At 42.1% G+C, this 27,542-nt stretch overlaps 2 protein-coding genes across 6 annotated transcripts in view; one reads left to right on the top strand and one right to left on the bottom strand.

Moving 5' to 3' along the window:
• The window catches only part of IPP (intracisternal A particle-promoted polypeptide), a 365,210-nt gene that overhangs the window by 103,151 nt on the left and 234,517 nt on the right, over nucleotides 1–27,542 (bottom strand). The window lies entirely within an intron of this gene.
• MAST2 (microtubule associated serine/threonine kinase 2) overlaps nucleotides 3,513–27,542 on the top strand; it is a 129,608-nt gene continuing 105,578 nt past the window's right edge. For all 5 annotated transcript variants that reach the window (XM_007521381.3, XM_007521380.3, XM_060205960.1 and 2 more), the window contains exons 1-2: nucleotides 3,513–3,979; nucleotides 25,806–25,953. In XM_007521381.3, coding sequence (XP_007521443.2) covers nucleotides 3,788–3,979; nucleotides 25,806–25,953 — 340 coding nt within the window. In that variant the 5' untranslated portion in view covers nucleotides 3,513–3,787. The remainder of the gene's footprint in view (nucleotides 3,980–25,805; nucleotides 25,954–27,542) is intronic.

The following is a 27,542-nucleotide window of genomic DNA, read 5'->3' as shown; positions in this document are numbered from 1 at the left end:
TTAACCCCATGTGCTACCACCCTGCCCCCAATTAATTACAACTTGATACAAACTCAATGGTATTTTTGAAGGATATAATGCCAAACGTGTTCTTAATTTAGTAAATTAATCAAAGAGTCTTGACTTATATTTTTAAATATTTATTTATTCCCTTTTGTTGACCTTTTTTATTGTAGTTATTATTGTTGTTGATGATGTCGTTGTTGTTGGATAGGACAGAGAGAAATGGTGAGAGGAGGGGAAGACAGAGAGGGGGAGAGAAAGATAGATACTGCAGACCTGCTTCACCGCCTGTGAAGTGACTCCCCTGCAGGTGGGGAGCCAGGGCTCAAACCAGGATCCTAATGCTGGTCCTTGCGCTTTGCAACACGTGTGCTTAACCCGCTGCACTACTGCCTGACTCCCCTATCTATTTATTTTAAAGATCTATTTATTTATTTAGGATAAAAACAGAGATAATATGAGAAGGAAGGGGGATATAGAGAGATATCTGCAGTACAGCTTCACCACTTGAATCTGGGTTCTTTGGCATGGTAACATGCGGGCATTCAACCAGGTGCATCACTGCCCAGACTTTATTATTATTTTTTAAAAATATTTAATTTATTTACTAAATATTTTTAAAAAATTATTTTATTGGATAAAGATAGAGAAAAACAAAGGAGAGAGAGAGAGACCTACAGCACTGTTTGTGAAGCTTTTTTTCCCTGCAGATGGGGAGCAGAGGCTTTTTTTCTTTTAAAGTACTTTATTTATTTTTGAGAGAGATGCAGAGAGAGAAAGACACAGAAAAACACCAAAGCACTGCTCAGCTCTGACTTATGGTGGCGTGGGGGATTGAACCTGGGACTTTGGAGCCTCAGGCATGACAGTCTGTTTGCATAACCACTACGCTATCTACCTCTGCCCAGGGAGCAGAGGCTTTAACCTGGGTCCTTACACATGGTAACATCTGCACTCAACCAGTATGCTGCCACATGCCCAACATTTTATTTATTTATTTAATATTTTTTGCCTCCAGGGTTATTGCTGGGGCTTGGTGCCTGCACCACAAATCCACTACTCCTGGAGGCTATTTTCCCCATTTTGTTGCCCTTGTTGTTATAGCTGTTGTTTTATTGTTGTAGTGATTATTGTTGTTGTTGATATCGTCGTTGTTGGATAGGACAGAGAAATCGAGAGAGAAGGGGAAGACAGACGGGGAGAGGCAGATAGACACTGCTTCACCGCTTGTGAAGTGACCCCCCCTTCAGGTGGGGAGCGGGGAAAGGGGGGGAGCTCAACCAGGATCCCTATGTGGGTCTTTGCACTTTGTGCCATGTGCGCTTAACCAGCTATGCTACCGCTCAGCCCATTTATTTATTTATTTGTTTGTTTCTTTATCTATCTATTTGAGAGATATTAAGAGAGAGACAGAGAACTAGAATATCACTCTGGCACATGCGTTTCTGGGGATTAAATTTGGGACCTTATGCTTGATAATTTACTATGTCACTTTCCAGGCCACCTGACCCTGGTTCTGCATAGCTAGAGTTATATTGATTACATTAGGTAATTTGAGCCACTGTTTTTTCTACTTTATTGTATATGCTTGAACTGATTGCAGTGTCTAGTATTTATCTAGTAGATACTCTACAATGTTAGGTATTACTAAGAGAGAGTTCAGGGAGGTGGTTCAGGAAATATGGGAAAAGTTTCTGGGAAAACACTGATTAAATCAAAAGAGGAAGAAAAGTTGTGGCAGATCAACTGAAGCCAGAAGGAAGAGGCCAGGCAGAGATGAGCTGTAGCTGAGTGGATGAGTCACTGGAAGTGGCCTCCTGGGCTGCACAGGCTACCGCTGGAAAAGTGTGGTCAGCCTGGACTGGGCTATATAACAAGATGACTTCAATGTCAGTGGAGAAGTCTTTTTTGTCCTCCCTATCTCCTTGAAAAAATTCACTGCTTCTTTCTCTTTTATAGGGCTTTCCATAAGCTATCTTACTTTCTGAAAATATTGGGAAATAGTGGAGAGGTGTAGAAAAGTTCCAGATTGTCAATGTGACCTGGAGCTCAGCTTCCCCAGAGCCCCACCCTACTAGGGAAAGAGAGAGGCAGACTGGGAGTATGGACCGACCAGTCAACGCCCATGTTCAGCCGGGAAGCAATTACAGAAGCCAGACCTTCTACCTTCTGCAACCCTCAATGACCCTGGGTCCATGCTCCCAGAGGGATAGAGAATGGGAAAGCTACTGGGGAGGGGGTGGGATATGGAGATTGGGCGGTGGGAATTGTGTGGAGTTGTACCCCTCCTACCCTATGGTTTTGTTAATTAATCCTTTCTTAAATAAAAAAATTAAAAAAAAAAAAGAAAAGTTCCAGATTGCATCTGGTTTGGTTCTCGATGCATGTCACTGTACCTCCATATTCTTTTTTGTTTTTATTTTTATTTATTTTTTTAAATTAAGTTTATTTATTTATTTATTTTCCTTTTTGTTGCCCTTGTTGTTTAACATTGTTGTGGTTATTAATGTCGTTGTTGTTGGATAGGACAGAGAGAAATGGAGAGAGGAGGGGAAGACAGAGAGGAGGAGAGAAAAACAGACACCTGCAGACCTGCTTCACCGCTTGTGAAGCGACTCCCCTGCAGGTGGGGAGCCGGGGGCTCGAACTGGGATCTTTACGCAGGTCCTGGCGATTTGCGCCACGTGCGCTTAACCCGCTGCGCCACCGCCCAACTCCCTGTTTTTATTTTTTTATTTATAAAAAGGAAATATTGACAAGACTACAAGATAAGAGGGGTACATTTCCACACAATGCTCACCTCCAGCGCTCCATATCCAATCCCCTCCCTTGATAGCTTTCCTATTCTTTATCTCTCTGGGAGTATGGACCCAGGATCATTGTGAGATACAGAAGGTAGAAGATCTGGCTCCTATAATTGCTTCTCCACCGAACATGGGCGTTGACAGGTCGATCCATACTCCTATCCTGTCTCTCTCTTTCCCTAGTGGGAATGTTCCTAGCCATGCCCACGATCTCAGACCTACCTCCGTAACATGAGTATAAGAAGAACTGCCCCCAAAATTTGATGCCTTTTAGGTGGAGGGTTGGCAGGCGCTCAATAAAAGGATGTATTAGTGTTCTAGTCACTAGTCATATATTTCGTGTCCTTCCTGGTCCTTGCTCCTCTCCCTTTAGTTCCTTGAGGATCCCTATCGATATTAACTTATTTCTGGAGCCCTAGCACTTAGCTTAGCCCCGCACAGAATTCATGAATGGATGAATAAAAGAATCAATGAGTGCCTCAGCCACGCAGTGGTCGTGGGACGCCCCGCCCCCTTCCGCTTCTCAGCTCAGCTCAGCTCAGCTCAGCTGGGACAAGGGCGGGGCTCTCGCGACCGTTCGCTGACGCGTGCGCGGGAGGCCGCGCGCGGCCGGAGGTGGCGGGCTGCCTCCCAGTGTGTGTGAGCGCGCGCGCGCTGAGGCAGGAAGGCCGGGGAGGGGAGGGGAGGGGAGGGGCGGGGCCGCGTCTGAGGCGGGAGGGCGGCGGTGCAGCCGGCTGAGCGTGTGCCGGCTGGGAGACGAGTCGGAGGCTATGTCTCCTCCGTAGGGCGCCGGGAGGAGGAGGCCGCGGCTCTTGAGGCGCCAAAGTGCGCAGAGGAGCTTCGGGCTGGGTTCCGAGGCTTCGGGTGCCCGCGCGGCCATGGTGGCCAAGGGCGGCTGTTGGCGCGGTAGCGCCGCGGCCCGGGGCCATGCGGGGCCGGGACTCTGGCGACTCTAACGCCCGCGGGGCCCAGCAGCAGCTATGAAGCGGAGCAGATGCCGCGACCGGCCACAGCCGCCGCCCGCCCGCCGGGAGGACGGGACTCCGCGGGCGGCGGAGCTGCCCCAGCCGCAGCCGCAGCCGCAGCCGCAGCCCCCGCGCCGGCAAGCGCCGCCCGGGAGGCAGCGAATGGACGAGCGGGCTGGGCCCGCGGGGCCCGAGGTCAAGGAGCAGGTAAGGCCCGGGGTCCGGGCTGCGGGGCCCCGAATGAGCGGTGGGGGAGGGGGCTCTCGGGCGGGACAGCCCGGCCGGGCCCGGCGTCTGAGGGGTGGGGACTGAGCTGCGGCTGCGGGAATGGGAGGTCTGGCGAGGCAGAAAAGCGGGGAGTGGAGACATGGAAGTGGTTGCCCGGACTGGGACGGGAAATGGGGAAGAAGGGGTTGCAAAACAAACAACAAACAAACCCCCTAAAAACTAGAAACGGGGAAAAAAAAAGATCCTGCGAAATCCAGGATTCTGGAGGGGAGGCAGGGACGCTGGAACGCAGGCTGAGTAAGTGAAGTGCTGTAGGCAGACTCAGGAGGAAGGGGAGTCACCTCGAGGGGCGAATAGAGTGAAGAAGTAGGGCGAGTAGGCTACGGAAAATGTCACGCTGTTTCCCAGAGGTCGCCGTGACAGGGAGTAAAAGGGATGTCATTCCTAAACGCTCTCTGATTTGGCCATCAGTTAGACCTGTCTTAATGGGTGTGTGTTCAGAATATTGTTAAGGTTGTAATCAGTCACGATCTATTTAAGAGAAAGCACTTTTTACAGCAGCTTCGTGTGTGCAACCTCAAATTCAGCGTTGTGAGCAGAGAATATATAAATATACTTTGTCTTCCATGAGTTAGCTACTTAAAACAGCCCTGATGTGAAAACACAGAAAAGCAATGTAAAAATATTTGTGGTGTTTCTGAATGGACAGGGTGTGTTTATGTGATTTACTAATCAAGTTGGGTGTATTTAGAAGTAGGGGATAAAGGTCAGTTTCATCGGGGAGGAGAAGCTTGCCCCTAGCAGCTGTCGGAAGTTCAGGAAAAGGAGAATATGTGGTTCTTGATCTTGTGGGATTTGCAGAAAAGTATTCTGCAGTAATGAACTGTAGTGACAGCTTTCCTTTTGCACAGCTCTACTGGAGCCCCTCCTGTCTCCATCCTTGAATCTTTCAAGTCTTCTATTAAATCTGCTTCTTTACTATTTATGTATTTTCCTCAGACATCACTTTATTATGTGGCATTATTATTAGTGATGCATGTGCTGGCACTTGACTCCCCTCCTTTTGTTCTTCCACCTTGGATACCACCAGTCCTGAATATACTGTCCCATTGCTGACTTTGCCCTTGCTTTTATTTTAGGTCACTGAACATTTTCTTCTTACTGTAATTTTTCTTCCTCACCCTTGTTTTTAATACTCTCTGTTGTACCTATTTGAAATCTTTAAACTGAACTTAGTACTCAGATTCTTTCTGACTCAGTTTACTTACCTTGTTGGCTTGACTGCATGCTTCACTAACGAGTTCAAGGTCACTACACTTTCCTATTTCAGAATTTCTATGTTCAGTCATTCTTGTGCTTCAGTCTCATAGGAGGAAGTATTCATCCCTCTCATCTGTTGACATACACGTATGTGTATTATTTTCTCTTTGTCTTATACCTCAAATGAAAACAAAACCAGGCAACTTTATGTAACTCACTCAAGCTACTTTGTTATCTTTTTTGTTTGTTTGTTTCATCAACAACCTTTTTGAAAAGTGAGCTTGTATTCATTGTCTCAGCTTTTCCCTTTTATATACACACTTCTTATGTTATAGTTTGACAGACACCAGTAGCAATGTTTATTTACTTATTTTTTATTTTTTTCCCTTTATTGGGGGATTAATGTTTTACATTAGACAGCCAGTAGCACTGTTTAACTGCATATGAAGCTGTCCCCCTGCAGATGGTGATGGGGGCTTGAACTTGAGTCCTTGCACACTGTAATGTGTGTGCTCAATCATTTGTGCCACCACCTGGCCCTCTGTTTTATTTATTATTATTTTATTGGATAGAGACAGAAATTGAGAGGAAAAGAGGATATAAAGAAGGAGAAAGAGGAACACCACTTGTGAGGCTTACCCCCTTGAGGTGGAGATTGGTGACTTGAATGGGTCCTTAATGTGTGTGTGTCCTCAAGTGAGTGTACCACTACACAGCCCGTTTCATTTTTTAAAAATCTTTTTCTTTATTAAACAGCACATTTTTTTTTAATTTTAGAAGATATTTTTGGGAAGTCGAGTGGTAGCGCAGTGGGCTAAGTGCAGGTGGCTCAAAGAGCAAGGACCGGCTTAAGGCGTAAGGATCCTGGTTCAAGCCCCTGCCTCCCCACCTGCAGGGGAGTTGCTTAAGTGGTGAAGCAGGTCTGCAGGTGTCTGTCTTTCTCTCCCCCTCTCTGTCTTCCCCTCCTCTCTCAATTTCTCTCTATCCTATCCAATAACGACAACAATAATAACTACAACTATAAAACAACAAGGGCAACAAAAGGGAATAAATAAATATTTTTAAAAAGATATATTTATTTATTTATTATTGGATAGAGACAGAAACTGAGAGGGGAGGAGGGAATAGAGAGGGAGAGAGACAGAGAGACACCTGCAGCCCTGCTTCACCACTTGTGAAGCTTTCCCCCTGCAGGTGGGGACTGGGCCTAGGACTTGGGTCCGTGCTCACTATAATGTGTGTGCTTAACTAAGTGTGCCACTGACTGGCCCTGTTTCCTTTTTTTCAATTGAGATTGTGGCTTAAATGTAATGTACAAATCACAGATTCATCTAGTCCATGAGCTTATAGTTTTTTGTTTTTTTTTTTGGCCTCCACAGTTACTGCTGGGCTCGGTGTCTGCACTGCGAATCCACTGCTCCTTGGAGGCTATATTTTTCCCTTTTGTTGCCCTTGTTGTTTTATCGTTGTGGTTATTATTATTGTTGTTGTTGATGTCATTGTTGTTGGATAGGACAGAGAAATGGAGACAGGAGGGGAAGACAGATAGGGGGAGAGAAGGATAGATACCTGCAGACCTACTTCACCACCTGTGAAGCGACTTCCCTGCAGGTGGGGAGTCGGGGGCTCAAACCCGGATCCTTAGGCCGGTCCTTGTGCTGTGCGCACGTGTGCCACCTGCGCTTAACCTGTTGCTACCGCCCAACTCCCGAGTTTATAATGTTTTTTAAAATATTTATTTATTTACTTATTTATTCCCTTTTGTTGCCCTTGTTTTATTGTTGCAGTTATTGTTGTTGTTGTTATTGATATCGTCGTTGTTGGATAAAACAGAGAGAAATGGAGAGAGGAGGGGAAGACAGAGATGGGGAGAGAAAGATAGATATCTGTAGACCTGCCACACTTCCTGTGAAGGGACTCCCCTTCAGGTGGGCAGCCGGGGGCTTGAACCGGATCCTTACGCCGGTCCTTGCTCTTTGCGCCACCTGCGCTTAACCTGCTGTGTTACCGCCCGACTCCCACCGAGTTTATAGTTTTTATTTTTTTTTATTTTTTATTATCTTTATTTATTGGATAGAGACAGCCAGAAACTGAGAGGGAAGAGGGTGATAGGGAGGGAGTGAGACAGAGAGACACCTGCAGCCCTGCTTTGCCACTTGTGAAGCTTTCCCCCTGCAGGTGGGGACGGGGGGCTAGAACCCAGGTCCTTGTGCACTGTAACATGTGCGCTCAACCATGTGCGCTACCACCCAGCCCCAGGTTTATAGTTTTTAAAAAGCTCTATTAATGAGAGAGAACAAAGCATCACTCTGACACGTGATGCAGAGATTGAATTTAAAACCTCAAGCTTGAGAGTCCAGTGCTTTATCCACTGCACCACCTCTTGGGATGCCAGAGTGATGCTCAGGTTCTCTCTCCATCTCTCTCTCATAAGTTAATAAATGAATACATTCCTCTCCCCCCACTTTTTTTTTCTCCCTACCAGCATTATGGTGTCTGCACACCCCCACCACCTCCCTTGGTGACTATTTTGTTTTTCTTTTTTTTTTTTTTTAATTTATTTCTTTATTGGGGAATTAATGTTTTACATTCAACAGTAAATACAATAGTTTGTACATGCATAACATTCCCCAGTTTCCCATTTAACAATACAACCCCCACTATGTCATTTATCATCCTTCATGGACCTGTATTTTCCCCACCCACCCACCCACCCCAGAGTCTTTTACTTTGGTGCCATATGCCAATTCCATTTCAGGTTCTACTTGTATTTTTGTTTCTGATCTTGTTTTTCAACTTCGGCCTGAGAGATATTTTGTTTTTCTTTGTGATGAGGGGGGGAGGGGGGAGAAAGAAGGATGGGTACATGCAGCATTGCTCTACTGCTTGAGAAGCTTCTATCCTACAGGTGGGATGAATGAGTAAATCTTTATGAAAGGTTTTATTTATTTATTCTTGATAGGACAGAGAGAAATTGAGAGGGGAGAGGGAGAAGAGAGATACCTGCAGCACTGATTCACCACTCTGTGAAGTTCCCTCTCCCCACTCCAGCTGAGGAAGGGCCTTCCGTTGAGTCTTCACACATGGTGATGTGTATACTCAACGGGCTGTGCAAACACCTGGCCCATTTTTATTTTTACAGGGAAGAGCATTGCTGAGTTCTGATGTATGGTAGTGCTGGGGATTGAACTGGGGCCCTTAGGCATGTAAGTTCCATGCTGTAACATGTTAAATTTATCTCCCTGACCCATGGGTATACAGTGTAACCACTACTTAGGTCAAGATATAGGTATTTCCATTAATTAGAAAGATTCTTTGTGTTTTCTCCCAAATTATTACCTTTCTCCTAAGGTTATTAATCTCCTAGCCTCTGTCATCGTTGTTCACTTTTTTTTTTTTTTTTAAATTAGAGAACTACTCAGCTCTGGTTTATGGTGGTGCTGGAGATTCAACTTGTCCTTGTGCCTCAGGCATGGAAGTCTTTTTACATAACCATTATGCTATCTTCCCAGCCTAGACTAGTTTTGCCATTCTTGAACTGCATGTAAATGGAGTTAATGCAGTTTGTCCTTTTTTACATTTGTGATTAACAGTAGGTGAGTCTTTGTAAGACTAACGTATTGTTAGTTCCACATCACACCCACCACCAGAATTCTGTATCTTTACCTTTCCACCTCCCAAAGATAACCACCATAATTCTCACAAGTCTTAGAAAGTTTGCTTGCTTCTCTGTTTATGGTGGTGCTATGGTATTGAACCTGGGCTCTCTGGTGCTTTGGGTATGAAAGTCTGTTGTACTACTGATAATGCTATCTTCCAGGCTTAGTTTGCCTTTTTGATTTAAATCATGTCTATGAAAGTCATCTTTGCTGTTGCTTGTAAAAATAATTTGTTCTGGAGGTCGGGCGGTAGCGCAGTGGTTTAAGCACACAAGGTGCAAAAGAAGCACAAGGACCGGTTTAAAGGTCCCGTGGGAGCTCTGGCTCCCCACTTGCAAGGGAGTTGCCTCGTGGACAGTAAAGTAGGTCTGCAGGTGACTATCTTTCTCTCTCTCTCGCTCTCTCGATTTCACTGTCCTATCCAACAACAAGACAGCAATAACAATAATAACAACAACAATGATAAACAACAAAAGCAACAAAAGGGAAAAAATAGCCTCCAGGAGCAGGATTCGTAGGGCAGGCACTGAGCTCTAGCAATAAACCTGGAGGCAAAAAAAAATTATTTCTTAAAAAAATAATAATAATTTGCAGGGGTAGATAGCATAATGGTTATGCAAAGAGACTCTCATGCCTGAGGCTCCAAAGTCCCAGGTTCAATCCCCTGCACCACCATATGCCAGAGCTGAGCAGTGCTCTGGTAAAATAATAATAATAAAATAATAATAATAATAATAATCCTTTTTTACTGCTTTGTATTTTTTCCATTGTGCATGAATGTACTGCAATGAATACTAAAGCCTTTTCAAATTAAAAATGATGCTTGACTTCTTGTGAAGAAGTTTTCAGTGTCAAAAATTTGATTACACAGTGAGACGTGGCAATCCCTGCATCCTTTAAGTAAATAAATCTGGCTGCTGGGGAAATAACTCAACTGGTAGAGAGCATTGAACTTCCATAACTGAGGTTCCCTAGTTTGTTCTCCAGCAATGCATGTACCAGAGTGGTGCTCTGACTTGTCTCTTTCTCTTCATCTGATGTGAAACTTTCTCATATTTAGTAGATATCATTAAATCTATGGCCCAGGAGGTGGTGTAGTGGATAAAGTTGTTGGGACTGTCAAGCATGTGGTCAGGAGTTTGATTCTTGACATTTCATGTGCCAGAGTGATACTTTCTCCCTTTCTCCCTAATAAATAGAAATATTAAAATAAACATTAAAAAATCTAAAAAATGCTTGATAGTCTTTCCTTGGTTCTTAGTCTGTTTGACTTCTGTGAACTATTTGTCACTGTTGACATTGTGTTCCTTCTGACGTTTTAATTCTCTTTTGTCATAAAATCCACCTGCAGGGGAGTCGCTTCACGGGCGGTGAAGCAGGTCTGCAGGGAAGCAGGTCTGCAGGTGTCTGTCTTTCTCCCCCCTTCTCTGTCTTCCCCTCCTCTCTCCATTTCTCTCTGTCCTATCCAACAACGAATTGCGTCAACAAGGGCAATAATAATAACCACAACGAAGCTACAACAAGGGCAACAAAAGGGGGAAAAAAATGGCCTCCAGGAGCGGTGGATTCATGGTGCAGGCACCGAGCCCAGCAATAACCCTGGAGGAGGAAAAAAAAAAAAAATCCATTTCAGTCTTGCTTCCTCTGTGTTTTTTTTCTTTTCTCAGTTTTGTTCCTTGGGGATATGTTCCCAGTCCTTGTTGTCTTTCATTTCTCCTCTCCTCTCCTCTCCTCTCCTCTCCTCTCCTCTCCTCTCCTCTCCTCTCCTCTCCTCTCCTCTCCTCTCCTCTCCTCTCCTCCCCTCCCCTCCCCTCCCCTCCCCTCCCCTCCCCTCCCCTCCCCTCTCCCTGTTCATGGCAAGTGCATACTTAGGTTATACAAGATTTTGTAGTTTCTTTATTCATGGTATTGTGTCATAGAACTTCTTTGTAGAGTGATTTGTTTCTACATCTGATCTCTTTCTCTTGATTCTGTCTCCTTTCTTCTGTTTAATGTTTGCATCTCTGCATTTGTGATTTTTAACATTTGTGACCGACCTTCCTTCTTTCCTTCTTTCCTTCTTTCCTCCCTTCCTTCCTTCCTTCCTTGGCACTGATCAGCTCTGGCTTATGGTAGTTGTGTGTGTGTGGGGATTGAATGTGGGATTTCCGAACCTTAGACATGAGAGTTTCTTTGCATAACGATTATGCTGTTCCCCCCCCCCCCCATTTGTGATTATTATAAATTGATAGTGTCATTGAAAGTCTGTTTTGGGGCCTAAATAGTGGCACAATGAGTTGAATATACACATTACCATGTGCAAGGTCTTGGGTTCAAGCTCCCAGTATCCACCTATGGGGGGAAGCTTCACTAGTAGTAAGGCAGTGTTGTAGGTGTCTTTTTTACCTTTCCCTTGCTTCTCAACTTTTCTCTATCAAAAAGAAGAAAATGCAAAATAAAAATGGCTGGATTACTGCTAGGAGCAGTAATGGATTTATCTTGTAGGCACTAAGTCACCAGTGATAAACTTGGTGGCAAAAAATAGTAAAGTCTGTTTTGATTTTGAAAGTACAGGTTTCATTTATATTTGTTAACTAGGATGGATTTATGTATTCATTCATTGAATTAGAGCTTAGCTGACCAACAAACATCTGTCTTATTAATGACTTTGTTTTCTATTTCTCATATGGAAGAATTGCTTTTATACTTTATACTGTGCTGTTATTTAAGAATATATTTTGGGGGCTGGGTGGTGGCGCACCTGGTTGAGTGCACATGTTACAGTGTGCAAGGACCCAGGTTCGAGCCCCTGGTCCCCACCTGCAGGGGGAAAGCCTCACAAGTGGTGAGGCAGGGCTGCAGGTGTCTCTCTGTCTCTTTCCCTCTCTATCACTCCCTTCCCTCTCAATTTCTGGCTGTTCCTATCCAATAAATAAGTAAAGATAAAAAAAAAAAGAATATATTCTGAACAGGATGTAGGATTTGAGTCTCTATAAATAGTCTCAGTAGTTTACAGTATTAAATAGAATGCATTTTTTGCTTCTTTGAAATGTGCTCCCTGTGCTTTTCTTTTTTTCTAGCCACCAACTTTGAGATTACATCCATATCCTTTGAAATTTTTCTTAAAAAAAGGAAAAAGAGTCTAGGTGGTGGCGCACCTGGTTGAGAGCACATGTTGCAATGCTCAAGGATCCGGGTTCAAGCCCCTGGTCCCTACCTGCAGGGGAGAAAGCTTTGCAAATGATGAAAAATTGTTGCAGGTGTCTTTCCGTCTCTTTTCCTCTCAGTTTCCTCCTTCCTCTTGACTTCTGGCTGTCTCTATTCAATAAATAAATAAATAAAGATAATAAATTAAAAAAAAATGTTCCTTTCCATGAACTACCATATCAAAGTTCTATTGATTCTAACTTCATGACATCTTTCAAATCTTTATTTTCAGTTATCACCTTGATTCAGCATTTACAAACTTTTGTCTTTGTTAAAAAGATTGTTAAAAGACTTTAACTGCAGATGCTCTGTTTTTAATCCTTTTATCTCCATTTATTTTTGCATTGTACTACGAAGAAAGATTGAAATTTATTATCTGAGTTCCAGTGATAAAATATTTAATTATTTTTTTCTTTCAAAAACCTTCACTAGCTTGTTATGACCAAAGATACAGTTGAAGATGTTGACACTTAATTTTTTTGTTTGTTTGTTTTTAATGAGAGAAATAGATACAGAGGTAGATCAGAACACTGTTCAGCTCTGGCTTATGGTGGTACTAGGTATTGAACATGGAACTTCAGAGTCTCAGGCATGGAAGTCTTGCATAACCATCATGCTGTCTCCCAAGCCCTACTTACTGCTTTTTATTAGAAGAATCAATATTCTCAAGAATGTGTTTTTTCCTATAGTAGTATGCATTGTATAGAAATTGTGGGCCCGGGTGGTGGCACACCTGGTTGAGTGCACATGTTGCAATGCTCAAGGACCTGGGTTCAAACCCTTGGTCCCCACCTGCAGGGGGAAAGCTTTGCCAGAGGTGAAGCAGGGCTGCAGATGTCTCTCGTTCCTTCTCTCACTCCCCCTTCCTCTCAATTTCTGGCTGTCTCTATCCAATAAAGATAAAAAATTAAAAATTTTATATGTATTTTCATTATCATAGTTTTTGAGGTTCAGATTGTTCCATTTACAGAATATAATGTGTTACTTGAAGCATAGTTACTAGTCACACCTGCACCATGGCTCATGAATCTTCTTTCCTACATGTGGGAACTGGGGACTTGAACCTGGGTTGTTGTCTGTGGTGATATGTTTGCCCTACCAGGTACACAACCGTCTGTCATCATCAATCATCATTACTAGTTTAAGTAATTAAATTACACTATTAATTACACTAGTCAAAAGTACAGATTACAGACCTGTCCTTTCATGAAGTTTCTACTCTACTAGAGGAAATCAGATGATTAAGTAAAATCTGCAGTATGTTATATGATGATAAATACTACGGGAAATAAATTGGGTTTTGGTCGGGGTTTAGAGAGTGTTTGGGGATTGTTTATTTTATTTTATTATTATTGTCATTATTATTATTTTTATATAGAGACAAAGGCAGAGAGAGAGAAAAGGGCAGAGAGAGACAGACACCACACCACCAATACAGTGGGGGCTGGGCTCAACCTGGCTTGTGCACATGGTAAAGCAACACACTCTTCAGGGGTTCTGGTTTTAAATAGCTTGGGCAGGAAAGGCTTCTCTTTGGGTGGTATTTAAATAAAGACGTGAAGGACATAAGAGGAAGGCATTTAGAGTTTCCTGGGGAAGAGTTTATTTGGTAGAGAGCATAGATAATACCCTGAATTAAAAGCATTCCTCTACTCTAAAAGCATGTGTGAAGAGTAGTAAGGAGGCCTGTGTGATTGGGAGGGAGTGGGTAAGAGGGAGGAGTAGATGAACTCAAAGGAGTGAGGATGAATTTAGATGGGGTAAGGAGGACTGGCTTAAGAAGATAGTCCAGGACTTTAAGAAAAATTGTTTATGTATTTATTGTATAGAGATAGAAATTGAGAGGGAAGGGGGATACAGAGAGGGAGAGAGACAAGACAGTTACCTGTAGACTGCTTCACCACTTGTGAAGCTTCCCTCATGCAGGTGGGGCCTGGAGACTCGATCCGGGGGCCTTGTGTTTGGTAGTGTGTGTGCTCAACCCTGATTGTCAAAGATCTTATGGGAAGTTGCAAGTGTTAAAGAAAAAAATTTTTTTATACTTTAAAATTTACTATTTTTATGGGAGAAATCAGAGCACTGTTCAGATCTGGCATATGGTGATGTTGGAGGTTTGAAGCTGGGGCCTCAGGCTTGCAAGTCCTGTGCTGACCTATCTCTCCTAGCCAAGACTTGAGCCTTACATTAAGTGAGATGGGATACACTTGGAGAGTTTTTTTTGTTTTTTTTGTTTTGTTTTGTTTTTTGCCTTCAGGGTTATCGCTGGGACTAGGTGCCTGCACTATGAATCCACTGCTCCTGGTGGCCATCTTATTTCCATTGTTGTTGTTGGTGGTGGTGGTGTTGCTACCGCTGTTGTTGTTGGATAGGACAGAGAGAAATTGAGAGAGGAGAGATGGGGAGAGAAAGATAGACAGCGACCCCCCCCTTGCAGGTGGGGAACTGGAGGCTCGAACTGAGATCCTTGTACTTCGTACTACCGGTGTTTAACCAGTGGTGCGCTGCCACCTAGCCCCTCCCCCCTTGGTGAATTTTGACCAGAGGAGTCACATTTTGACATTCATTTTAATCTGTTTGGCTACTCTGAGAATTGACTAGAGACTAGAGAGACCAATTAGAAGACACCATTCAGGGAAAAGTGATATGAAGTAATTGTTTATAAGTAGCAGTAGCAGAATATGCCCCCCCCCATCATTTTTTTGGGAGAAATAATGATTTACAGAACAACTAATACATGAGTACAGCCTCTCATCTTTTTCTCCTGTTCACTCAGTGGTAGTCACATTGACTTCCTTGGTGGGATCACTGGTAATGCATGGTGTTAATCAGATTTGGCCTCTTTCTCTCCTGCTGTATTAGAGGCTGGACTCTCCTAGTTTTGATCTTCCTGAATTCTTCTTTAGCTTCCTGGCTGACCACTTCCTCTGTCTTCCCCTTTGCTCCCCTTTCTTGCCTTTTGCTGGCACTTTCTTATCTGAAATTTTGTCCTTGGCTGCCTTTTTGGGCATTGCTTCCACTTTTGCAGGTGTGAGTTTCATAGTTAGCCTTGCTCATCTACTCTTGGGCTTCTCCTTGGCTGCCCTGTTGGCTAGCTCATCTTCCTCTTGGGCATTGTGGCACCACTGACTGATTGCACTGCCTGGCTGCCCCCTCTAGAGCTGCTGTGACCCAATTTGTAATTTTCCTGTTAGTAAAATTTACATCAATTTTTTAATTAAGTAATTGCCTCAGAAGACAGATGAGTCTCTCTAGGTTTTAGAATGTAATTAATAGCAATTCAGGCCAAAGGAACCATCTTGATTCTCTGATAAATATATTTTTGGTTTTTATTTTATTTTTTATTGCCACCAGGGTTATGGCCATTTCTCTCCCTTCCTATTTTATTTGATATTTTATTTTAAATTGAGAGGTGGGGGGAGGTAGAGAAGGAGAGAGAGAGAGAGAGATACGTACAGACTTTTTTCACAGTTCCTGAAACATCACCTCTGTAGGTGGGGAGTGGGGGCTAGAACCTGGACCCTTGTACATGGTAATTTGGGTGCTTAACCAGGTGTGCCACTGCCCCGCTTCCTTATTTCTTATTTTAGAGCCTCAGGAATGAAAGTCATTTGTTTAACCATTATGTTGTCTCCCCAGTCCTCATCTCATTTTCATATTATTCATTTTGGTAATCATTCATGAGGGCAGAGCTTCTTGGGAAGCTGGCCCTCCCTGAGAAGATGAATATTAAAACAAAACATCTCAACAAATTTCATTTGAGTACACTTGGTATTTCTGGTAAAGAAAAAAAATCACTGCCTGAAGGTTGGTGATTGTGTGTGGACAGCAGGGCCAGGAGGTGGCACACCTGGTTAAGTACACGTATCACAGTGCACAAGGACCTGTGTTCAATCCCATTACCCACCTGCAGGGAGAAAGCTTCACAAATGGTAAAGCAGAGCTGCAGATGTCTCTCTGTTTCTCTCCCTCTCTATCTCCTCCTCCCTTCTCAATTTCTCTCTGTCTCTATCCAGTAAGTAAATAATTAAAGAAAGGGGAAAAAAAGAAAGATTAAAGCAGAAACATTACACTGCATTGTCAGTTGACGCTATATTTGCAGTTGTTTCAAATCTATGTGGTGAATTTAAAGGGTCCACAGTTACCAAGTGGCTTAAAGGAATGATCTCTGGATAGCATCTATAACTTGGCAGTTAAAATGCAGTAAGAGGGCAGGGGTAGGTTGCATAATGGTTATGCAGAGAGACTCTCATGCCTGAGGCTCCAGAGTCCTAGGTTCAATCTCCTGCACCACCATAAACCAGAGCTGAGTAGTGCCCTGGTTAAACAAACAAACAAACAAACAAACAAAAAACAGTAGGGACAAAATGTTTAATGAACAAGAACCATAAAGTAGGAACAGGAACTTTAGGGTGAACAGAAGCTAGAAAGTCCATTTTAGGTATGTTCCTAGGGGCCCATGACTGGTAGGTAATTTTTGCTGGCTTGATAGCTAACCTGCAGGTGAACTATCACTTAGAGATATAAGAGTTGTTTTTGGTTTCCTGACTATACATAAATAGGCAATGGGTAGAATTTGACCTGCTAGCTGATGTCAATTTAGACCTATGTTAATATATTCAGGCTGATTTATTTGATTTTTTTTTTTTAAAGAGTTTTTGAATTTGTTCCCTTTTGTTGCCCTTGTTTTTTATTGTTGTAGCTGTTGATGTCATTGTTGTTGAATAGGACAGAGTGAAATGGAGAGAGGAGGGGAAGATAGAGAGGGGAGAGAAAGACAGACACCTGCATATCTGCTTCACCACTTGTGAAGTCTCCGCCCTGCAGGTGGGGAGCTGGGGGCTCAAACCGGGATCCCGTTCTTGCGCTTCGCGCCACATGTGCTTAACCTGCTGCGCTACCACCCGACTCCCTATTAGATTTTTTTATATTTATTTATATTCCCTTTTGTTGTCCTTGTTTTTTTTTATTGTTGTTGTAGTTCTTGTTGTTGTTATTGATGTCATCGTTGTTGGATAGGACAGAGGGAAATAGAGAGAGGAGGGGAAGAGAAGAGGGAGAGAGAAAGATAGACACCTGCAGACCTGCTTCACCGCCTGTGAAGCGACTCCCCTGCAGGTGGGGAGCCGGAGGCTGGAACTGGGATCCTTGAGCCAGTCCTTGCGCTTTGCACCACTTGAGCTTAACCCACTGCTCTACCGCCCGACTCCCTAGATTATTTTTTAACATCAGCCTTACTACAAATAAGGAAAATATATTCACAGCATTAAGATATCAGCTAAACCTAATGCATCAACGAAAAATAATCTGAAAGCACTAGTGTTGGCAAGGACCAACATCACTGGTCAAAGTACCAATTTATGCAATCAGTGTAGAAGGCAATTTGTTTATTATATCCAGCAAGAAAAACTCCTGAATATGTGGTCCAGGAGGTGGCGCAGTGGATAAAGCATTGGACTCTCAAGCATGAGGTTCTGAGTTCTATCCCCGGCAGCACAAGTACCAGAATGATGTCTGTCTCCTCCTATGTTTCTCATTAATAAATAAATAAAATCTTAAAAAAAACTCCTGAATATGTGCATAAGGAGATAAATAAAGTGATATTTACTGAAGGCTTATAAGAGAACACTAAAACTAAGAATCCATTATTATAAGAATGAGGAAACTGTCCGTTCAAAAGAATATTATACAGCATTTAAAAACAATCAAATAAATCAGCCTGAATTGAGGTGAAATGTGCAGAAGAATGAAACTGTACAACTACATTTCACTACACACAAAGGTAAACTCCAGATGGATCAAGGACTTGGATGTTAGACCAGAAAAAATCAAATACTTAGAGGAAAATGTTGGTAGAATTTTTTTCCCATCTAAGTTTTATATGCATCTTTAATGACACAAATCCATTTGCAAGGAAGACAAAACCAAAAATAAACTCTCACATTGAAAAGCTTCTGGACAACAAAAGAAACCACCACTTAAACAAAGAGACTCCTTACAGAATGGGAGAAGATCTTAATGTGTCATATATCAGACAAAAGGCTAATAACCAAAATATATAAAGAACCCAGCAACAGAAAACCAAATAACCCTATCCAAAAGTAAGGAGAGGATATGAACAGAATATTCACCAAAGAAGAGATCCAAAAGGCCAACACTTACGAAAAAATTTTCCAAGTCATTGGTTGTCAGAGAAATGCATATAAGACGAGATACCACTTCACTCCTGTGAGAGTGTCATACATCAGAAAGTATAGTAATAACAGATGTTGGAGAGGTTGGTGGGATGTAAAAGAATAGGAGGCATGAGCATTTACTTTACTTTTGCCCCTTGATTTTAGTTGTTCTTGATGCTTAAAAGCTTACTAGTTGGGAGCTGAAGAATGGTGATATAATTTTATCATTTTCATTTATTAGCTGGAGTATGACTTTTATGTGATGTTATTCATCTATTTGACTCCCTGTATATTCTTGTAAAAAAAGACCTTATTCTCTTACTTAATTTGAAAAATAAGATTTATTTTATTTAAAAAATAAAAAAAATTATCTATTTATTTATTTTTGCCTCCAGGATTATCACTGAGGCTTGGTACCTGCACTACAAATCCACTGCTCTAGAGACCATCTTTTTTCCATTGTGCTATTATTGTTAGTGTTGCCGTTGTTGTTGGATAAGACAGAGAAATTGAGAGAGGAGGGAGAGACGGGGAGAGAAAGATAGACACCTGCAGCAGGCCTGCTTCACCACTTCTGGGGAGCCGGGAGCTTGAACTGGGATCCTTGCGCCAGTCCTTGTGCTTTGCGCCATGTACGCTTGATCTGCTATGCACAAAACCTGCAGGGGGTTGCTTCGCAAATGGTGAAGCAGGTCTGCAGGTGTCTATTTTTCTCTCCCCCTCTCTGTCTTCCCCTCCTCTCTCAGTTTCTCCATCCTATCCAACAACAATGACATCAGTTACAACAATAATAATAACCACAACAAAAGGGGGGAAAAAGCCTCCAGGAGCAGTGGATTCGTGGTACAGCACTGAACCCCAGCAATAACCCTGGAGGGAAACAAAACAAAACAAAAAACCCCAATAATTTGTGGGCCAGGTGGTGGTGCATGGTGCACCCTGTTAAGCACATACATTGCAGTGTGCAAGGACTTGAGTTCAAGCTCCTGGTCCCCACCTGCAGGGGGAAAGCTTCACAAGTGGTGAAGGTGTCTCTATCTCTCTCCCTCTCTGTCTCCTCTTCCCCTTTCAATTTCTCTTATGTCTCTATCCAATAATAATAAAAATTTAAAGAAATAATTTGTGAATAAGGTTTCATCCTTTTTCAGAAAAAGTGACTAAGATCCTGTACTGAGTAAATAAATGAATTGATGTCTCAAAACTGCCTCCATATTAACTAGTAGGTACAAAAAGTAGAAGTAAAAATGCCTAAACCCTCCTCCCCCATTTTAGATAGTGACAGAGAGGCAGAGTAAAGTTCTTTCATAGCTGACTGTTGATTGTTTGCAATTATTTCTTCTAGTGTGATTTTATTTTTCTAACAGCATCATTTGAGGAACAGTCATTTTTATATTTGGTCCAACTTATAAATTCTTTTAAGACTTGTGCTTTATGTTTTATCTAATAACACTACCTATTTCAAAGTCACAAAATTTACTCTTGTATTTTCTTCTAAGGTTTGTACTTTCAGGTTTTATTTTTATTTTTTAAATATTTATTTATTCCCTTTTGTTACCCTTGTTTTATTGTTGTAGTTATTATTATTGTTATTGATTTTATCTTTGTTAGATAGGACAGAGAGAAATGGAGAGAGGAGGGGAAGACAGAGGGGGAGAGAAAGATAGACACCTGCAGGCCTGCTTCACCGCCTGTGAAGCGACTTCCCTGCAGGTGGGGAGTCCAACCGGGACCCTTAAGCCTATCCTTGCACTTTGCACCACCTGTGCTTACCCCGCTGCGCTACCGCCTGATGCTCACTTTCAGGTTTTATAAGATTCATGGTCCATTTAGAATTAAGTGTTACATGCTGTGTTATGTACTTGAGGTATGTGGGGTCAAGGTTCTTTTTTATGCATATGATATCAAGCAGAGGATATTTTATAGGAATTAAGAGAATGGACTTTGATTAGTATGGCACCTGGATATGACTCTTGGCAGGACAGGGCAAGAAGAAACTGCCACAGGGCATAGGATTCTCTTCACTTACTAGATAACCAGTTGCATGGGAGTGAGGACACAACTCTTTTTTTTTTTTTTTTTGTGCCTCCGCACACAGTGCCTGCAAGAGCAATTCACTGCTCTTGGCGGATGTCTTTTTTCTATTGTTGTTGTTGCTGTTTTTGTTGCTGCTGTTGGATAGGACAGACAGAAATCGAAAGAGGAGAAGAAAACGGGGAGAGAAAGATAGACACATGCAGACTGCTTCACCACTCGTGAAGCGACTTCTCTGCAGGTGGGGAGCCAAAGACTAACTGGGATTCTTGCACAGATCCTTGTGCATCACTCTATGTGTGCTTAACCTGGTGCGCTACTGCCCTGCCCCCGTGAAACAGCTCTTAATGGGAGTTAACCCATTTTTATCTAGTCAGATAGGGCAAGTTTTTAATTTGCAGATTCCTGTTTTCAGCTGTGAACCTTTTGCCTACTTTGAATACTATTTGTAATAGTATAGTATAGGATAAATACAACACTAATTTTGTGGATAAAGTTAACCTAAGGTTAATTTTAGTATTATGGGAGAAGGAGATGGTTCTGAGCCAAAAGAGGGAGGACTCTGGACTACCTTGGGGAATAGGCAAAAGAGCCAGAGCATACTCTGAATTAAAAGAGAAAGCAGTAAGTTCTTAGAATTGGAAGGAACAAATAGGCATTGTATAGTTAGATAATTTTCAAACTTTTTCCTCTTGGACAGTTGAAATTTAGATGGCATATACGCTATGTGTTTTCATCATACTATCATTAAAATAGATGCAGGTTACATGTAATTTCTGGCATACCAGCTATAATTTCACCTTCCAGAGAAACCCACTTAACCACTTTTGACCATGATGGCAGTAGATTGCTATGTTCTGTTACTTCTTGTTGCCACCATCCTAACAAAAACTAAACACAAAAGAGCTTGGAGCTCTGACAAATGAACAACAAGAGAGAGACTTTTACAACAAAGATGAGCATGTTTCGTTCTTGCATCTACAGTATCCAAGTAGGCTCCTGCAACTGCAGTGATCTGCCTACTGGACACTTAGTACCACTAACCACCTGACTAGATGACAGCCCCCCACTGCAACTGATCTGCCAGGCTTGACATAAAAGGGGGATGGGTTGAAGCAGTTGAAAGTGACCAGAGGAGGCCACCTTCAGTGATGGACCAGGACAGCAGCTTGAAGAAAGTCCCAAATTCAACAGAACTATATAAATCTCCTGATGAAGATTTCAAAGCAATAGTTCTGGGCATACTCATCAGTTGAGAAAGATTTATGCAGGGAGATTACAACAAATTCAGAGAAATGATGAGGGAGATTATTGAAAAATTCCTAACAATGATCAGAGGAATGAAAAGTGCAATGATAGAACTAAACAGCACAGGAGAGGGGGTTGGCAAGATAGCTCACTTGGATAGGGATGCTTTGTCATGTCTATGACCTTTGTTTGAACCAGGCCTCTACTGAATAAGAGCAAGCTTAGATGCATTGGAATCTTCCCCTCTCTCCCTCTGTTGCTGTCTCTTTATATGAATAGAGTTTCCGGGGCTGGGTGGTGTTACACCTGGTTGAGTGCACATGTTACAGTGCGCAAGGACCCAGGTTCAAACCCCTGGTCCCCACCTGCTGGGGAGAAGCTTCACTAGTGGTGAAACAGTGTTGCAGGTGTCTCTCTCCCTCTCTATCACCCCTTCCTCAATTTCTGGCTGTCTCTATCCAATAAATAAATAAATAAAGATAATAAAAAAATAAATAAAAAGAGTTGGCTTAGAGCAGTTAAGCCCCTATAAGACACAGCAGAGGGGGACACATTCAGGTAGACTAGAATGTTCCTAGCTGTGACCATAGACTGCGAGCTCAGACTGACAGGGACTCAGAGGTTATGTTGTTTTCGACGGGTTATGTTGTTTTCGCCCGGCTGGCTTCACGGGCGGGTAACAGACGACCAGGGACTCATAGTTGAGCTGTAGGCAGTATCTCTTTATTCATGCAGGACGCAGCACAATCTAAGCCGAGCTAAGCTAAACTCAAGGTAAAGTAGTCTAAAACTCACAATGCTGTCTTTATATATACTTCCCAAGTAGGGTGGAAACAGGATGTGACATAGAGAGGGTGGAGAGAAAAGTGACTGGTGAAAATCAGGGTGTGATAAAGAAGGGATTAGGGTGTGACAAGGAGGGGGGATGGAGCAAAAACATATCATGAAACAGTGGGGATTGAACCAATGCCCTGGAGGGAGGTGCTTGTTAACAGCGGTTATGTAAATAGAATGAAGTGGTTATGTAAACAGAATAGTGTTAAGCAGGGGGGATTTAAACCAAATGAAACAGAAGGAGTCTCATGCATACCAACAAGGTTACACAGGCTTCTGTGCTAAATATGAATATATATGGACCCTAGTTCAGATCAATGGTTTAATCTGTTACTGGTATCTATTTTCCTCATGTTTGGGAGCTACTCTCTATCCTAATCCAGCTTTCTTGCTCTATTCTCAACTCTGACACCATCTTCCCAGACAAATATTTTTAGTTAGCGATCAGGCTCAGGCAAAAATTAGTAAAGTCATGGGCCCCTTGGAACATACCTAAAATAGATATTCTAGCTTCCCACCTGAAGGACCCCTAATTTCATCTGCTCTGCTCTATTTCTACCTTTGGGTTCCTGTTTATTAAACAATTTGTCTCTCCTCTGTTTTCCTTCCTTCCTTCCCCCCCTTTTACCATGTATCTAGACAAAAAAACAAAGTGCCTGCTGAGAGTAGTGGAATCATACAGGCATAAAGCCTGGCGGGGGGGGGGGGGGGATTAAACTTGTTGCAAGTTTTAGTACTGTATTATCACTTTCAAATAATTTGTAACATTCTTAAGATTGATATTCTGTTGCTGATATCAATTGAAAGTTTTGAACTAATTGGGTGGTTCTTTCTTTTTTTGGTGGTTCTCAAAATTATTTTTCTTCAGACCTTATTAAAATACAAATCGCTGATCTCCTCCCCCAGAATTTCTGATTTAATGGATCTGGAGTGGAGCCTCAGAGTTTGCATTACATTTTTTTTTTTTTGCCTCCAGTGTTATCGCTGGGTCTTGGTGCCTGCACTACGATTCCACTGCTCTTGGAGGCTATTCCGCTATTCCCCCCCCCCTTTTTTTATTGCCCATCATTGTTGTTGTTATTATTTTTGTTGTTGTCATTGCTGCTGGATAGGACAGAGAGAAATGGAGAGAGGAGGGGAAGACAGAGGGGGAGGGAAAGATAGACACCTGTAGACCTGCTTCACTGCCTAAGAAGCGACTCCCCAGCAGGTGGAGAGCTGGGGCTTGAACTGGGATCCTTACGCCAGTCTTTGTGTTTTGTGCCATGTGCTGCATTACTTTTTTTAATTTAAACAATATTTATTATTTTTTTATGACCATTATAGGCTTTATTTAGATTTTATCATGTGGCAAAAATGAGAACTTGGACTGTCAAGTTTGAGGGCATAATTAAAAAATTTTTATTGGGATTAGTGGTTTGTAGTCAACAGTAAATACAGTTATTGGGATATGTGTAAATTTTTTCAGTTTTCTGAAAAACACTCTACCCCCTGCCCAAATCCTCCTCCACCATCATGCACCAGGACCTGGAAACCCTCACTTCCCCAAGAGTCCTTTACTTTGGTGTAATGTACCAAACCCAGTCCAAGTTCTACTATGTGTTTTTCTTTTCTGTTCTTATTTCTCAACTTCTGTCCATGAATGAGATCATCCCATAGTCATTCTCTCTTTCTGGCTTATCTCACTTAACATGATGTCATCAGACTCCATCCACAATGAGGTGAAGAAGGTGAATTAATCATTTAAAATAGCTGAGTAGTATTCCATTGTGTATATATACCACAGCTTTCTCAGCCACTCATCTGTTGTCGGACACTTGGGTTGCTTCCAGGTTTTGTCTACTACAAATTGTGGGGCTGTGAACACCTGTATACACAGATCTTTTTGGATGGGTGTGTTAGGTTCCTTGGGGTATATCCCCAGGAGAAAAATTCCTGCTAGAGCTGCTGGTGGTTCATACCTGCTTGATTCCGTTGCTCCCAGAGGAATCTTCCCTCCACCTCCTGCCCAGATAAAGGGTGAGAGGTGGAGAGAGAAGGAAAGACACCAAAGCACTGCTTCCATACTAATGAAACTTCCCATTTGTATGGTGTTCTGCTCCCATGTGGCACGTAGCAGGTCAAACCTGCCTTCTTGAGCATAAACAGCAAAGTGAAATCATTTCAGTCTTACTTGGGTAAATAATGGAAGACAGATAGAAACACGTATTTGATTACTTTATTCAGATAAAGTTTAGTTACCACGAGGAAGTCAAGGATAGTGGCTGAAAGGTGAGCACAGGGGACTTTTCAGGGTGCTTAGTGATATAAATTTATTTTATATATATATTTAAAAATCTTAGTGCTGGTTACATACATCTATTCAAGTAGTGAAATTCACTGAGTGTCTGTGCTTTCTGAAATGAGCAATATATTTCAGTAAGGCTTAGAGAAATCCTAGTCTAAATAATATTCAGTGTAATTTATATTCTTTTTCCATTTCATGATTTTTCAGGAGAGATATGGAGTAAGAAGAGACCTGGTTTGCCCTTTCATTTTCTCACTGTTTCCTAGCTTCTTTTCTCTTCTGTATCATGATAGAGAATAGGGAAATTGAAAAGGATATGACTTTCACATACTTGGTGCTGATCTAGCCCTTTGTTAGTTGTTCTTTTCTTAAGCTTAATTGCTGATCAACACATGGCAGTCATCCAGGTGCTGGCTTTTTATTGTTGCTTATTTGTAAGTTGTTATTGGAGTAGTACCTTTCCCTCTCTATATTGTTGTAAGATACTCATTTTAGTTTCAAGTGTTCTAAAACCTAACAAAGTTTTTTTGTTAGGTTTTTTTTTTTTTTTTTTTGTGGATTACCATTGTTACTATAAAACCCTGCTTCCTTCCATGGTTTCTTGAGGCACAGTTGTTGTTTTAACCTTGATACATCATGTTGCAGGAATATACAACTGTTCCCTTGCTTCCTTGCTCTTCTATTCATGAAGCCTTTCCCTTGCTGGTGAGGACCAGATCCTCCTGCATGGTAACACTTGTGTCCTCTGTTAGGTGTGTCATCCGCATCGCAGGCTTCTTGTCTTATCTTTTGAGCAAGAAATGTAAAATGTAAAATGTGGGGCTGACAAAGTAGTTCACTTGGATAGTAGGCTCTTTGCTACTTGTGTGACCCAGGTTCAAACCTGACTCCCACTGCACTGATGGAACCTTCAGTGTTGTAGTCAAATTCACTTTTTCTCCGACTACCCCTTGCTACTTCTCTGTCTCTATCTTAAAAAGGAAAGAAATGTAAAATGTGTGGCAATTTTTAGTTGTAATTAATGAGTATTGTGTAAATGTTTAATGTAAAGCTCTCATATTTTTAGAGACAATATTTAAGATTTGTTTTACTTTTTAAGTCTTGTTTTGCTTTTTGTCTCCTTGAAGGATGTCATAACTGGACTTAGTCCCTTACTCTTCAGGAAGCTTAGTAATCCTGACATATGTTCATCTACTGGAAAAACTAAACTTCAACGCCAACTTAGTCAGGATGACTGTAAATTGCGGAGAGGAAGCTTGGCCAATTCTATGTCAGGTAAGTATCTAATTCTGTTATTTAAGAAATCTGAGGGAGTCGGGCGGTAGTGCAGCGAGTTAAGTGTAGGTGGCGCAAAGTGCAAGGACCAGCATAAGGATCCTGGTTTGAGTCCCCGGCTCCCCACCTGTAGGGGAGTTGCTTTACAAGCGGTGAAGCAGGTCTGCAGGTGTCTATCTTTCTCTCCTCTCTGTCTTCCCCTCCTCTCTCCATTTCTCTCTGTCCTATCCAAAAACAATGATATCAATAACAGTAGTAATAATCACAACAATGGCAAAACAACAAGGGCAACAAAAAACGGGAAAAAAAAAAACCCCAAAACAATAGCCTTTAGGGGCAGTAGATTTGACACCGAGCCCCAGCAGCAATAATTTGGAGGCAAAAAAAAGGAAAAAAAAAGAAATGTGGAACTGGAGGTCCAGAAAGAGGTACAGTTGGTAAAACATTGGATTTTTTTTTTTTAAAACCAGAGCACTGCTTAGCTCTTGTTTATGGTGGTACTAGGAGTTCAGAGCCTCAGGCATAAAAGCCCCCCCCCTTCTTTTAAAACCAGAACCAGGATCCTTACTCGGGTCCTTGAGCTTTATGCCATGTGCCTTAACCTTACTCTGCTCCAGTACCCGACTCCCCAATCCAGAATTCTTACACTGGTCCTTGTGCTTTGCACCACCTGCGCTTAAGCTTTTGTGCTACCGCCCAACTCCTGAGTTTATATATATATATTTTTAAATTATTTATTACCTTTTGTTGCCCTTGTTGTTTTATTGTTGTAGTTATTGTTGTTGTTGGATAGGGCAGAGAGAAATGTAGAGAGGAGGGGAAGACAGAGAGGAGGAGAGAAAGATAGACACCTGCAGACCTGCTTCACCGCTTGCGAAGCAAACCCCCTGCAGGTGGGGAGCCAGGGGCTTGAACCAAGATCCTTATGCCGGTCCTTACGCTTGGCACCATGTGCGCTTAACCCGCTTCACTACCGCCTGACCCCCACGTTTGCTTTTTAAAATTTTTACTCACACTCCCTTTTTAAGATCTTATTACAAATCCTTTGGTGCCCCCCCACCCCCCCAGTTCTTCATAGAAGTCTTTAGAAATTCAAAGAAGAAAATTAGAAAGAAGTCATAGATCAAACAGGAAGCAGTTAAAATGTGACATAATTTTGAGCAGCTATAGAGTATGAAAAAAACTGTTCATCTTAGCTAAAAGTTGTAGATCAATAGAAAAGAAGATGTTTGGTGTATTGCACCAAAGTTAAAGTAAAAAGAGTTGGTGGGGGGGGAGAGTACAGGTCCTGGAAAAGGATGACGGAGGACCTAGTGGGGGTTGTATTGTTATGTGAAAAACTGGGAAATGTTATTCATGTACAAACTCTTGTATTTACTGTCGAATATAATACATTAATCCCCTAATAAAGAAATTAAAAGAAAAAAGAAAAGAAAATATAGTCCTACCATATCCCTTATCAGGACTACTCCCTTCCAAGAAGATTTTTCTGTAATAAAACAATAAAATAGTTGCTTGTTTCCCAGTAAAAAAAGCAAAATATGCCACTTATAAAATATTTGAGTATGAAGTCATGTTTTATGTCAGTG

Source organism: Erinaceus europaeus, chromosome 13 (assembly GCF_950295315.1).
Source record: "Erinaceus europaeus chromosome 13, mEriEur2.1, whole genome shotgun sequence".
Classification (NCBI taxonomy): domain Eukaryota; kingdom Metazoa; phylum Chordata; class Mammalia; order Eulipotyphla; family Erinaceidae; genus Erinaceus; species Erinaceus europaeus.
This window is presented reverse-complemented; position numbering and strand designations above follow the sequence as displayed.